Source organism: Psammomys obesus, unplaced genomic scaffold (genome assembly GCF_907164565.1).
Source record: "Psammomys obesus unplaced genomic scaffold, mPsaObe1.curated_primary_1811, whole genome shotgun sequence".
Classification (NCBI taxonomy): Eukaryota; Metazoa; Chordata; class Mammalia; order Rodentia; family Muridae; genus Psammomys; species Psammomys obesus.
The window spans coordinates 24457098-24472161 of NW_026596095.1; the positions used below are offsets into that span (position 1 = coordinate 24457098).

The 15064-nt window shown below is 37.0% G+C and overlaps 1 protein-coding gene across 3 annotated transcripts in view; it reads left to right on the forward strand.

Moving 5' to 3' along the window:
• Positions 1-15064, forward strand: part of Emcn (endomucin) — a 100357-nt gene that overhangs the window by 62066 nt on the left and 23227 nt on the right. The window contains exons 5-7 of one of the 3 annotated variants that reach the window (XM_055628215.1): positions 7290-7328; positions 14135-14224; positions 14460-14513. In XM_055628215.1, the coding sequence (XP_055484190.1) occupies positions 7290-7328; positions 14135-14224; positions 14460-14513 (183 nt within the window). The remainder of the gene's footprint in view (positions 1-7289; positions 7329-14134; positions 14225-14459; positions 14514-15064) is intronic. The other 2 variants (XM_055628217.1, XM_055628216.1) reach the window with 2 other exon arrangements.

A 15064-nucleotide genomic window follows, 5' to 3' on the forward strand; every position in this document is an offset into this window, starting at 1 on the left:
ACAACGGAATACTACTCAGACATTTAAAACAAGGAAATCATGAAATTTGTAGGCAAATGGATGGAACTGGAAAAGGTCATCCTGAGTGAGATAATACAGACCCAGACAGAAACATATGGTATATACTCACTTATAAGCAGATTTTAGTCATATAGTACAGGATAGAGTCCAATGGCCATCTTAGGCTTCATGTCAGCCCACTAATAAAAGGTGTGGGGGATATCTCTGACAAAGACTATGTTGCCTGCTTTTTGATCATGTCTTCCTGATGAGACTTCCCTACCTGGTCACAAGGGACTAAGATGGACTCAGTGAATAGAGGATCTGGGGTGTCCAGGTCCTCCCCTATTCTGAGGGATAGGTAAGAGGGGAGGCAGAAGGGAGGGTGGGACAGGGAGAAGAGTGAGGGGCATATGACCTAAATGTAAATTGAATTAATTAATAAAAAAAATAGTAAGTTTGGGGCCCCAGTGACCCAGATATATATAATAGAACTCATGGAAGAAAGAGTGAGAAAGGTGGACAGAAAAATATTTTGACAATGTAATTAAAAACAATTAACCAATAGAGTCAGGAAGCATGATAAGCATAATATTAAAATTAAAAAAAAAAAACAGGAAAAAAAAAACACACCAAAGATAAAAAAAAAAAAAATCTTAAAATAAGCTGTTGGAAAAAAATGGCACATTAAGTAAAAGGAGCACGGGAAATGACAGCAGAGCTTCTTCAGGAACAATGCCTGCCAGAAAACAACCAAGAACATCTTCTCTACTGGAGAGGAAACTGTCACCCTCCTGTTCTGCGGAGACTTTCACAGACGTTCCGAGCTGAGCTGAGAAACTTCATTATGAGAAAAGACATTCAGCAAAAGAGAAATATCACCCGACAGAAATTTAGATCTAAATAAAGGAAAAGAGTGCTGAGAGTGACAAGCTCATGGGTAGATACAAAAAGTTCATTTTAATATCTGTTAATTACAATTTGTAAAAAAAAAAAAAAAAAAAAAAAAAAAAATTTTTTTTTAATATTTTTTAATTAAAATTTAAAAAAAAAAAAAAAAAAAAAAAAAAGCTTGGTTCTTTTTAACCCTGTTTTAGTCTCTTCAATAGAGAGCTAATGGTTCGATTAAAACATAACAAGAGCATTTGAGGCATGGGCATGAAATAGACTTAATATATGGAACAACATAAATCTACATAAATCTATGAAAACAACAACATAATTTTCGAGATGAGAGAAATGACTACACAGTTGTAAGATCAATAACGAAATGATTGTAATCAGAAAATAAAGCTCAGTCTGGGTCTAGAGATATGCCTCAGCCCAGAGTACCAAGGACCCCACTTTCATCCCCAGCACCCACATCAGCCTGCTCACAACTCTACAGCTGCAGAGGTATCTGGTGCCCTCCGCTGGCTCCCTGCAGCACCTGCACATGTGTGCACATACCCATATACAGACTCGTGCACATACACACAATTAAAAATGTGTTTTTTTATTAAATGCTCTATCCAAAATAAGGTAATAAAAGAAGAAAAAAAAGAATAGACAGGGAAGTAAATACAAATGTCAGGCTCTTCAGCTTTAAATCAAGTACAATAGTGACAGAAATGATATCCCATGAAATAAAATGGCTTTAAACATTTCTCTTATGAGTCTTAAACTGTGGCTGAACTACATGCATAATTTAAAACTCTTTAAATATAAGTTGACTGATAGTTTAAAAATGGAAAAAGACATCCCAACATTGCAAAAAGTTGTGTTAACATCAGATGAAAATGGCTTTAGGATTAATAACTTATTAGGGTTAAATAGGGTCATTTCAACCCAAACCACTGCAGCACACTGAACATTCTGCCAGTACTTTATGAAAAGCTCTAAACTTTAACATCATTAATGACAGATTGCTTAGACAAGAAGCTCCATGATGCGTATTAATCCTAGGCTCTTGCTAAGTAGGTGGATAACGTGTGTGCATCTCTTCAGTAAAGAAAAGATTTCCTAACCCACAAATGCCCTTTACATTTCAGTAAAACAAAATTAAATGCAAACTATCTACAAAAAGTAAATCCCTTGGTATAGAAACCAGAAAATATGGATGAATGGCTATCCCAACTTTGAGAAATTAGCATTAATTAATTTACATTCAGAGATGTTTTAGCACGTGAATCATGACACACAGAATGTGCTGCACCCTACAAAGGAGAATATTGTACTAGCTAGCGGATAGCTAATGGATGCCATTAATGAGGTCTTTCCCAAGTCTAAATGAACTCCGGTGTTTTCAGTAGGTTGCCATGGACACTCCTCTCTGACGAAAAAAGCCATCCACCATGGCTTGCATCTGTGTGTGAACAGTCTGTGGTCCCTGAGTCCCTTGAATGAAGGTAGAAAATTTCTGGTTTCCCTCCTTCACAAGGCTTAGAATATCCCACTGAAGAAAGCTTTTGTTTTTAGATCCAGTGAAATATTTCATAATTCATATTTCATAACTTGGATATGTGAACCACTGGAACAGAGGTTCTCAACCTTCCTAATGCTGTGACTCCTTAATACAGTTCCTCGTGTTGTGGTAACCCTCAACCATAAAATGTCTTTCGTTGCTACTTTATAACTGTAATTATGTTACTGTGATGAATCATAATATAAATATCTGAGTTTTCTGATGGTCTTAGGAAACCCTGTGAAAAATTCGTTCAACCCCAAAAGGGAGTTGGGAACCTCTACATTAAACACAGTTAGTTTTCTGAGGGCTGTTGTGGCAGTGCTGTATGTACTACACAAAGTTCTTACAGAATCATAATAATCTAACTGTGGGGAAAAGACTTGATATTTTCTTCCAAGATTTCTTAACATACAAGTATCAAATTGGTATATCTTTAGGTTGTATTGTGTTGGGATGTCGATTTTTAAGGTTCCTCTTTGAGTTATTGACTTCAGTTAATTATAAAAAAAAAATTGTTGCATGAATATTGCCCTGAGATTAGGACAGAGATTAAGCAATTTCAGAAGTTGCCATGTGTGTAATTTTGCCATTTTGTACTACATACTTATATGCAACGGCAGACTTAGCACTGACAGTTATCAAACCAAGCATCAGCCAGCTGAAGAATGCTGAAGATATTCTTCGTCATTCAGTACTAAAGATGTAACTCTTTACGTAAAAATAAACAGGAAAGTCCATCTCAATAGCGTAAATATGCCTTCATATTCTTAATTATATGTAACATATATTTCTATATTATATATAAATCATTAATAATCTATACTATAACTGTTATGCATTTCTACTTTATAATGATAACATTTATATACAATAAATAAATTACTAAATAAATTTTCTTATCACATGATTAGTCATGATTTATTGTGTAGTTTACCTTTATACAAAAAGAAGTTGATTTAACTGAGTAGACTCAGTTGTTAGAAGTGCTACTATCTGACCATGATAATGGGCTACACCAAAGTCTTTGTTCTTCAAGGCTCCACACCTGTCTTAAAGCAAACAGTGGTGTCTCTGATCATGCCAGGAGAAGGCTGGGTTAGTGGTTATGAGCAATGATTCTCAATTCAAAATGCCTTTTAATAAAAATAATTTAAATACAAACATTCATTTGTGTTGTGGCCTTTGGTCAGCTCTGAATCTCCTCTGAGCCTTAGGGTTTTCATCTAGAGAGTAGTTAAAAGATTAAATCTGAGATGGGAAAATTGCTCACTGAGTAAAATACTTGCTGTGTAAGCATGAAGACCTATGAACAGATCTCCAGTGCCACCCTAAAAATCCAGGTATGGCTGTATACACTCTAACCCAGGGCTGGGAAGCAATGGCAAGGTGACTCCCTGCACTTCCTCATCGTCATTCTAGACTCCCAACATCAGCCTCTGGACTCTGGACAGACACATGCAAGGACAAGGACACTGTCACACACTGGAACACACACACACACATACACACACACACATACACACACACACACACACACACACACTGCATTCCTCATAGTCTCTCCCATGAACATTAAACTGAAAGGAAATAACATGCTTATTGACAGTTCCCTTCCACCCATCATAGAAACTCTATCACATGCAATGCTATTGTTCCACAGTTCAGAAAACATTAATTTATCTCATTGTCAATACAGAGTCAATGTTAGTTTATAAACTGTGTCATTCATCTATGTCATTCCCTTGAGGATTTAACCATAACTTTCTTCCTCTGCTAGTTAGCTATTGACATAATTTGCTTTGTGGGTACAAACAGGAGGGATCTGCAGAATAATAGTTTTAGTCACATGCCCCAGTTTAGACAAACCAAAATAATCTCATGTCCATGTCCATTGACTTAATGTCAGATGATAGAGTAATAAAATGCAAATTGGTGATAATTTATTTTACAGTAGAAATAGACAATCATATCTAAAAATAGCTCTATACATTCGTTCTCCTGCATTTAGTATCGCATTTTATTTGCCACTATAGTTTCTTATCTGGAAATTTCATCCTTTCTACGAAATATGCAGCGTCATTTGCTGCATTACTGGTAAAGCTTTCTGATTCAAATGATAATGTTTAAACTTAGCTTTAGAAATATAGTTGCAGTTTTTCAGACACAGTTTCATACTACCAGATCAAACTCAACAACAGACTTTAGCAGTTCTGTCTTCGACTGATCATCCAACTGTGAGGATATTAGCAAAAGCATCCCATGTGCATCTGAGGTTTGATTTTCCTCACTTCCTCTACAGATCTGAGTGTGGCCTTCTGATAGCACATATGTGTCCTTACAGTTATAAATAAAAACTAGAGATATCAACATTTAGCCATATGCCATACTATTTATTTTTACTGAGATTTTTATATTCTCCAAATTAAGCCTAGGTTTGAACGTTGTGTTCATTTAAAAACAGTTTCTTGTCTTTAGACTATTCCCACTATTTTAAGAAGAAGGGAGCACACGTTCCTTTTTGCTCTTTGTTTTTTTCCAGAAAGTGCTGGAGATCAGATCCAGGCATTGAGTGTGCCAGCCTCCAACTTCTGATTTACTGAGAGAAAGTCTCACTATGGAGCTCAGACTAATCTCAAACTTGTGATCCTCCAGCTTCAGCATTTCAAGTGCTGGAATTATATAGGCTTTTGCCACTGTGCCCAGCCATATTCTGTTCTTGGCTAAAATTCTGACATATGTAGAATTTTGTCCTCAGCGTTTTATTCCTCCTTGTATGCATATAAGTATGGGCCTGGACCTCAGGCTGTCTAACATAATGAGATGAACTGATGTGTTTCTTTGCATTTAAGCAGAGTTTCAGGGCACAGTTAGACTTCTTACCTACTTTACAGTCACATAAAATTATTATGCATCTTGGAGGCTAAAAGAAATTCAAATAAAGGAGAGTCTGAAGGTTTTGTCTGATGTAAGCTTAAAATTTTTCATTTTCAAATAAGCCTATAGCAGAAAAGGTTGTGACCTGATATTAATAAAAGGAACAATCCTAGCTGCTAATAAATATTTTAACTGCATCTTCCAAATGCAGCATTATGCCACTTTCAAAAGTATTTTAATTAGTTATCAAAAGAAGGAATTAATTATATCAGACTCAGACTTAAAATGTTTAAGAAGAGAAAAACTATCCACTTTAATGAGAGTAGATGGGTTTAGAACCAAAGCCCTGGATTGTCACTATGGTTCTACCTTTAAGGAAGCAATTTGATTTCTTTCAGCTAATACCTGCAGATCTGCAAAATGGGAGACCTATTTCTCATAAACATCAAATTTAAAATTTGTCGTTCTTTTCCATTTACTAGAGACATAGTATGGCACAACCTAGGAACGGGTACGGGAATCACAGATCTATGGAAAAAATCTATTCTTAGACGGGTGCAATCCATGAGAAAATATGTTACTGTAGTAATAAAACCGAAGTGGGAAGGGTATGCAGAGACAGTTCAGTGAGGTGGCTTGAGAGAGCCCTGAGCCACAGGGAAGAACAAGAGAAGCCCAGGTCTAGAAGAAGGCTGTGTCTTTGAGCCTTTGATCCACCAAAACCAGGTGCAAGGTGGGGTAGAGTTAAAGAGAAAGCTGATGGGTCAGAGACCTGAGGAACGAGGTAGGGTTCCTGATTTTCTCTGAAGACCGGCCCGTCGCAGTAAGGAACTGGAGGTCCTGGTAAGTCAAGGTTAGCTTTTAAGAGATTTTCCTGGGAGCTATTGGGAGCTAGCAGGTGTTGGAACAGATTGGAGTTTGGAATAAACTTTTAACCTTAGTGCTTCAGAATATACAGGAATAATTAAAAAATCAAAAAATTTAAAAAGGGAGATTCCAGAAGGGCCACTATTTTATGGCTTTAAGCAACTGAAAGACAATGGTCGCTTGCATTGATCCAAAAAGTGGATTGGAAAACACCACTCAAGGATACTGTCTGAAGTGTGTTGAATTTGAATTAGTAAGGCTGGCTGTTGAGTTGTGTATACACAGGAGGCAAATCATTTGTGAGTGTTGTTACTAGACTTCTATTTGTCTTGGAAGAATATGTCTATATTTTTCACAAAGCAAGTACTCTTTGTGGCCCATGTCTTCAAAGTCACTGAAGGGACTTTTTATGATGACTCTGTAAAGTGACTATCCTTCTACCATCTTTCCTGGACGGTAGCCACCATCCAGGAATCCCATCAGTTTTTAGTATATATGTCTGCCTCTTCTTGCATCTTTCCCAAATGATGTATAGGGTCTTAGTAGGACAGTAGCACAAGATAGCCCCCTCCACACAGGAATTAAAGTACTTATGGTTCATTGGGTTATACTTAGGCATCCCATAAATTTAAAAAATGACCTGGGTAGAGTCTTAGTAAGCTAGAGAAGCAACATAGGACCCCATGTGTATTTCTTTAAATAAAGTTTTGTAAAAATACAATGGTAGTCTTTCTTTGGTATTGTGTATGACTGAGTTCACGCTGCAAAGCAGAGCTGAGAAGTTGCAACAAACACTTCGTAGTACACAAAACCCAAGAAATTTGTTCCTTTAGGAGGAAGTTATAAGTACAATGATTTCTACCTGTGGCGATGCCATGATGAAAGTGTTGTTTAAAAAATAAGAAAAGGGGAAGAGACCAAAAAGTTAATTGATTCTTGCTCAGTGGTTTTCTGCAGTCACAAACATCCATGGTTCTATTATCTGTGTGACAAATGAATCCAAAAGAAGTTGACGTCTATAAAACTTACCTCTGAAACCAGAGGTGAAAATCAGATACCATATTCAACATTTAATTTCAGTGTTTTTGTTTTTTCTCGAAAGCTGAGAATCAGAGTTCAATCAAAACAACAAAAACATCAGGTAAGTCCATTTTTCTCTTCTAGGAGTATTCATCAGAAATATGCCAAAAATGAGACCACATAAGTGGACATATATGTACATGTATATGTGAGCTTGAAAGCACAGTAAAATAGAAAATGATACAAGACAGCTAAATGTTAAGAGGTTTTGAGTTTAAGAAGCTGAAACTAGGAATACCCAATGTATGCCTCAGGACTATGATAGAGGTAAGTAGAGCCATTCCCAGGAAAGCAACCACAAATATCTCTGCACAGTTCTGGCTATATTGGTCAGTGTGTCCTTTCAAAGGAGTACAATGTCTTCACCTACTTTTGCACAAAATCTGGTTCAGACATCCAAAAGCATGTTGCAAATAACAGTTAAAACCTAAAATGGTAACATCAAGAAGTTCCCATGTCTGGACACCTGACTTTTATTCTGAATAAACAGCTAATAGGAGAGGAACAGGAATTTGCAAAGAGATCCTTGGGGTGAAGAAGATGGTAAGGCTGAGTGCTATTTGACCTTCTGCATCTGTAGAGGATTGGAACCTTCACTCTTTCTTCCTGTCACTAATAGAGATGACAAATCTTGAAGGTTCTCATTCCTTGTGCCCTTTGCTTATACAAAATTAGAAAATGGGACTGAGATGGCTCAGTGAGAGATTTCTGTATAAGATGAGAACATGAGCGTGGTTGTTAATGGAAATAATTATATGGTCAGAAGACAGGCTTGTACTTTCTACTCATTAGAATAAGGTGGTTTATAGGAGGTATCTGCTTCATGCATGTGCAACACGAAGGATTTGTGTATTGTATAGCAGGAGAAAGTCAAACTTTAGCTGACAAATTATATCTTTAAAGGATTCAAACTGAATATGATGCAATAACAAATATGCAGAAAAGTATATTCAATCAACTACCTCCAACAAAGACACTCAATAAGCATTTGTTTTATATCCATTAGGTATAACACTAAGAGAAATTTGGAACCTACCATTGAAAGGCCACTTAGGGCGATCGGTCAATATTATAAATAGCTATAATAACCTAGCAGTCAGGCAGATATTTTAAAGTGGTTCATTCCCAGTGAGCTCCAGGCAACTTTTTGAATGGGCAAACATACTTTCTGAACAAAGAGAAGAAAAAAAAAAAAGAGTTCACCAAAGAAATGACCTTCTAACTACCAGATTATTCTATGCATTCAGAGGAGTTCAGATCTGATGGAGACACAGAGGGAACCATTAAAAACTCATGTGAGCTATTGATTCCCCAGAGGTACAGACACCATCGCATAACAACGCAATTTTAAGCAATGCTGGAATTTGCCTTTTCTTAGCCTTATTCTTAAAACTGAGCTTTCTAGTCCTTTGTTAAGAGAACTCATTCCAAGGGCCCCTGGTAGATAGACCACACTCCAGTGAATGGCCCTACGCCCGATTATTGGCAGCACAAATTGGACTCAATGGTTATTTTAAAAAGAAAAGAAAAGAAAAAGAACACAAAGTTGGGGTGGGGGGATGAGGAGGTGGGGTTGTATCTGGAAGGAATTGTGTGAAGGAGTAAATATTATCAGACTACATTATATGAACTGCTAAATATTAGTACTTGCTCAAAAGAACCCTGAGTAAAAGTGTGTGTCTCATTATATAGGGGGAAATAAATATCATTTGTTATTAATATTTTGTAAAATGCAACTACATTAGTGTCAGTTCTCCAGGTAAATATAGCTAATAGGGCATGTGGATATAAAGCTATGTTAGAAGGATTTGGGGGCCTGAAAGTTTATGTGACCCTACAGTGAGCAAGCTGGAGTCTCAGGCAAGCTGATAGTGTACAGCCTCAGCTCAAAGACATAGAAACCAGGGAAGTTGATGGTGTGGCTTCAGTCAACACAGAAGCAGGCTTGAGGAGATGGGTCAGCGAGCAAGGCATTTGCTTCACAAGTGTTAAGGATCTGAGTTCAGTTTCCCAGAAGCCACATAAGAACAGATGCAATAGTGCGGGTCTAACCCCAGTGTACTTATGGTGTAATGGGGGCTTGACACCGAATGATCTCTAGAAGCTCGCTGGCCAGTCTGAGACACACAGCAGCAAAGCAGGATGACCTTATGGGTAACTATTTACAAGCAAATAGAATAGTCTTAGTTAAAAATCTATTGATCCTATGGCAGAGGAGATAGAACATGGAAATATTTTTAGAACATATTTAATTTACACTTTGCCTCTCTTTACTTATGGTCAGACATATTACTTGACCTTCCTGAGTCACTGTACTTTGCATCCTTAAGACGCAAGATTAAACATACTTTCTTAGGGATAAATTTACCTTGCACATACTGAAGTAATAGTATCCTGCTTTGTTTCTTCTTGTATCTCATGAACAAGTTCCTGAAATTTAATAACTGTTTAAACTAGATCAGGAAGGGGAAATCCTACCTCAGTATCAATTTCTATAGAGTTGTCTAAAGTAAATAGGTATCAGGTCACAGTTATTTCTGGGTGAGAGTGTGTTACTATCTCAGGAAAATCACATTGATATCTCAAAGCAAAATGAAGGACGTGTAGGATAAAACTTTGACATTGCTGTAGGAGTTAGCCCAGTTCAGAAAGGTAAGCTCTGAGAATAGACATCAATGTCAACCATGAAAAAGAAGAAAAACTTTCATCTGCTATTAGATCTATTAACTGGACAGAGAGTTTCACCATGAACATATGCACATAAGAGCTAAGGCAAAGCAAAGAATCACGGGACAAGAATCTAAGATCTTAGAGCTAGAGGAACATGTAAAATCCTAAGGATCCTCTCATCACATGCCCATGTGAAAACACAGCTGTGCCAGCCACATGAATAGCATTCACTATCCGAACTGTGGATCTAGTTCTTGTTATAATAAATCATTTCATGTCTGATGATGAAAGCCCAGCATAGACTCCATCCTTTTCTTGGGTGTCTGAATGTTCAACACCCATCCTTATGCCACCTATACTTGTGGAAGTTCTTGTAGTCTATTTACTTCCTCCTTTTGCCTTGGTTCTCATGTCTTGATCCTGATTATATAATATATGATATATGATACATGATACACGATACACGATATATAATATATAATATATAATTAATATATAATATATAATTAATATAATACATAATATATAATACATAATACGTAATATATAATACATAATACATAATATATAATATATAATGTATAAAATTACTGAAGCTTCTCAAATATTTCCTTTGTTGTAAAGAGTAGCTTATTCATAAGATTTCATAAGAAGCAGCATAGACTCTCTCATTATGACCCTTGGAATACATTTATGCTTGTTCTTTCTCCCTAGTTTCACACAGATGTTTGAGCTGTGCACCTTGCCACCTGTCTTTGTTGCATCTTACACTCTGCTATGCTCCCTTCAATATTTACCGCTATTTGTGGTTATTATTGAATGGATACAAAAAGACACAATTTAGCATGTCAGCATGGATGGGGAAGATCTCACAAAGTCTCAGTCTCAGATAAAGAGCACAAATTCTGAGAGGGAGAGAATCAGTCTTCGCCAAGGACAAGACCTCTAATTTGATATCTAATACCAAGTGGTCAAGAGTAAAAAAAAAAAAAAAATACATATAAGCAACACTAAATAGACTCAACAGGTTGTATTTATATGTTTACACATATGAATGAAAATATATGAAAGCAGGCTGCAGAGAAAGAGCAGAGATGCCATCAGACAGCAAGAGTGGGCAGGAGAGGACAGCTGGGTGAAAGCCTCCTTGATTGACATTCATGCTTAGGAAGTTTTAGAAAGGACATCAAGGGATCCTCAAGCCCAAAATTGTCTTAGGTGTTCACGGCTCTCAGGAAGTGGTGGGCATTATTGTCCCTGCCAGGCTTTCTGCAGGCTTGGGGAATCAAAACCACCTGTATTTCCATAACTTCCATCCTTTGAAGACCATTCTTCAACTAAAGCTCAGATTTCTTAGGACATCAGTAAGGTCTCCTGTTAGTAAAGATCCCAATGACTTATGAACATCACAGAAAAAAAACATGAATGGTGCTGATCCCAGCACTCTGGAGGCAGAGGCAGGCAGAGCTACACAGTGAAACCTTGTCAAAAAAAAAAAAAAAAAAAAAAAAAAAAAAAAAAGTGCCTGTATCAGCACCTATGAGGAAAACGTGAATGCATTTCAATAGGCAAGGCTCTAAGAGAGCATGCTTTACATAGCTTCCTCTGAGTTTTGACCTGAAATTTATAAACCACATTTAAATTGTGACACAGTGCCTCGATAGTTCAACAACCGTAACAGTCACAAAAATCAGGGTGGAGGGCCAACCTGTATGATCTAAGACTGACGTGTTTTCCAGCTTCCCCCACTCCTGACTGGAGAGAAAAAAAAAATACCTAAAAACATAAAAATGTCTGAAAAGTCCACTTACATGCTTATACTTTGTATTTTTGAGAGAATAGTAAACTGTTTTTAGTAGGAAAGTTCATCTTTCTAAAAGGCATAATCATGCAATATAGCAATATCATACAGCATATATTACAAAATATTACATAATTTAAAAGAATTATACTAGGATCAGTTATTCTCCCAGACAATTTAAATTTACCCTTACTCAATCTTCAAAGTGATAACACAATGTAAAGCGATCTCAACCCACTTACATGTAAAAAAGAAAAATCAGACAAAAAGAGGTTAAACGACTTGCCACGCCTCCACAGGAAGTAAGTTTTGCAGTCAGATTTCAGCTCTGCCACTTGGCTTTCAGAATCATGTTCTTATCTACTGCATTATTCTTTACTTGTACCTTCTCTGACAGTGTTATTTTGGTAGAAATCCGGGGTAGTGCATTTTCAACACAATGGATGAAAAATATGAATCAGAACAATAACAATAAGAACAATAGGAATCCCTCTGTTAGAGTCACAGAAAGAGTATTATTAGGCTCACAATTTGTGGGTTCATCTAAGTACCATAAATCAGCAATATATGATCATGCTAAAAGTCAGGGGTTCTCGAATTGTCAGGTGCCAATATAAGTCATAACCAATATTTTTAATCTGAAAAAATAACAGAAATGTAGATACCAAATAGTATTAAATCCATCACAGATAAATGTGTGTGTGTTGAATTCAGAAAAGATTTCTTAAGAGTTCCACTTACAAGAAAAACAAAAACCAAAACGTGGAAGTTTCTGTTTCAACAGCACTGACCATTTGATAAAGAAGGGTTACCGTGACAATCTTCTCCTGGGTCACAGCAGTAACCACGGGCCCTGGAGAGTCAACTCACTTTAACTTGGAAAGCTTGGGCTGGTGTTGATTGAATCACAAACAATCGGTCCTAAATCAGCCTTTGGCCTGAACATGAGGAGGTAATGAGGGTGGGTACGGAGTCTTGAAAACTAGCTGTTGGTAAATCCCAAGACCATTGATTATTCACTCAGTCATCTTGTCCTCTACCTAAGAGACTATCCATCCCTATATGGCCCTTGACACAGAAAAACCCAGCTAATGGTGTGGCGCTTTCAGCTAGCGCCTACTCTTTCACTTAATATTCCTTTTTTTTTTTTTTTTTTTTGCCTGCTTTGTGCACTAGCCTGACATTTCTCTTTGTTCTTATGGGCATGTATCTAGCTCCCTCCCACAGATCTCTTGCCTGGCAAGCCTAGAGTAGACACTCAACATGATTCTTTCCCCCACAGAGCATGCAGCGTGTGCTGTGCTGTGGGTGGCAAAGGAGAAAAGAGCCACGGCAGCCTAAAAATATCAACCTCTCTGGTGCAGTCATGCATGGCCTCAACGCTCCTAAGGAGGCTTAAGCAGAGTGGATGTCTCGGTGTAGGGAAATGGTCAGTCTTGCTTGAGTGCACACTGGCTGGGACAGGAGCTCGTGTGACTTATGGTGAGAGTTAGGACTTTTGCACTCGGGGAGCTTCACAGGGAGATGAGGCAGAAGCTGTGACACAAATGAGAACTTGGTGCCACAAGAGACAAAGAAATCATTTCCAGAAATTCCAGATTACAGTTTTACTGTCATTTTATAGTATGATGAGTTTGTAAAGCATTCAGTGTTTGTATTTTCTTGTATTTGGTGAGATGCCATGTATTGTGTTACATACAAATAAGCTATGCTGTCTTATATTTAAATTTTTAATTATTTTTATTCATAATAAAAATAATATGCTCTGATTGAATATGGAAAGGACATTTTCCTTAAAGGGAAAATGATCATGGTCACTAGAGGAAATACAAATCAAGCAGCCATTATTCTATGGAAGAATTCCATAAAAGTGCAGAGCCTCATAGAGGGAAACCACAGAGTCTCCATTGGCTCTCTCCCACGTCTCCTCAAAGCCTAACAGCAACCTTTTATCTTCAGCCATTGGGAAATATAAAATCTGAAGCCCTCTGCATTTATATTTATTTTAAGCATGTGCGATGGACAAAACACCATTTCCCAAGATGTAAAGTACGTGAAATGTGATTAGTGTTTAAGGAGATGTGAATCTCACAGGACCCTCGTGCTTTTGGTTCTGTGCACTATGTGCTAGAGTATGAGACATGCTCAGATTTCCTTGGCCAGTTTTTCTCTGGATGACACAATACTGATATCCAGTTCATTTGATGCCAAAGTCAGTCATCTTTCCAGGAGAAAAATGTGAAGCCAGGTTCAGTATTACCATTTCATATATTCTCTAATACAGAAATAAAAGTGTTTCCCGGTTTTTTTTTTAAGAGGGCTATTTAAATCTACAAAGAAATCTAATATGAGGACTCAATGCTTAAACTGAGTCTGGGTTTGTGATTTTCCTATAGTTATCACTCAGCTGCCAGATGCCTTGCCAAAAACCACTGTGTCACCCTCAGCACCCCCAACAACTGCAATAACCATCTCACAGCCTCAAGGTATGATTTTTGTGAATCTGAATGGAAACTTTTTCTACTTTACTGTCTTTTAGGAAATAAACACTATCCATCTTGATTTTTGAAGCATACTCTTGCAGGGTGAGGGACAATCTTGCACTGGCAACATCACAACTATAAATCATGGCTATTTCCTTAAATAGGAGCAGAGGGAAGGTTATGTGGATTAACATATTTATCAAGGTTGACTTATTTGTTTTCTTTCTCAAAATAACAGACACTGATGATGGGAAGATTACAGCTACTCCATCAGCCACCCCCTCTTATTCCAGTGAGTAATCTGTGTAGCTCCGCTCATGGAAACAGACATGCCACATATGTAAATGACAACAATGAAGGAACGGGGTCGTAGATACCCTTTTCCTAACTTTATTCAGCATGTAGTTTCATTATAATCCGAACTACAGCCTGCTTTAAAAATTCCTCATGAATCTGATCTGACCACATCATGGCCATTTTCTTTCTTTCTTTTTTAACCTTCTTGTTTTTCTTTTTCACCCTTGTCCAAGTGATAAGCAATTGCCAGAAAAGATAAATAATAGCTCTATGGAACTGTACTTAGCTAAGGCAAAATCTCCACACTAACAAATTTTATCTAAATCATAATACTGTATGCCTTCAACATATTCATCTTCATCTGTCAATTAAAATATTCTTAAAGTGATTAAATTATAAAAACAATGTTTTTTTACCTTGATGGAATTTTATCATATCAATGGCAATTAATTTTATTTTAGCTTAAACATACATAGGCACTATAAAATGTGCTATGTCTGAATAAAGAATGTTCAATAGTTCTCCTAGTAATTAACAGTAAGATGA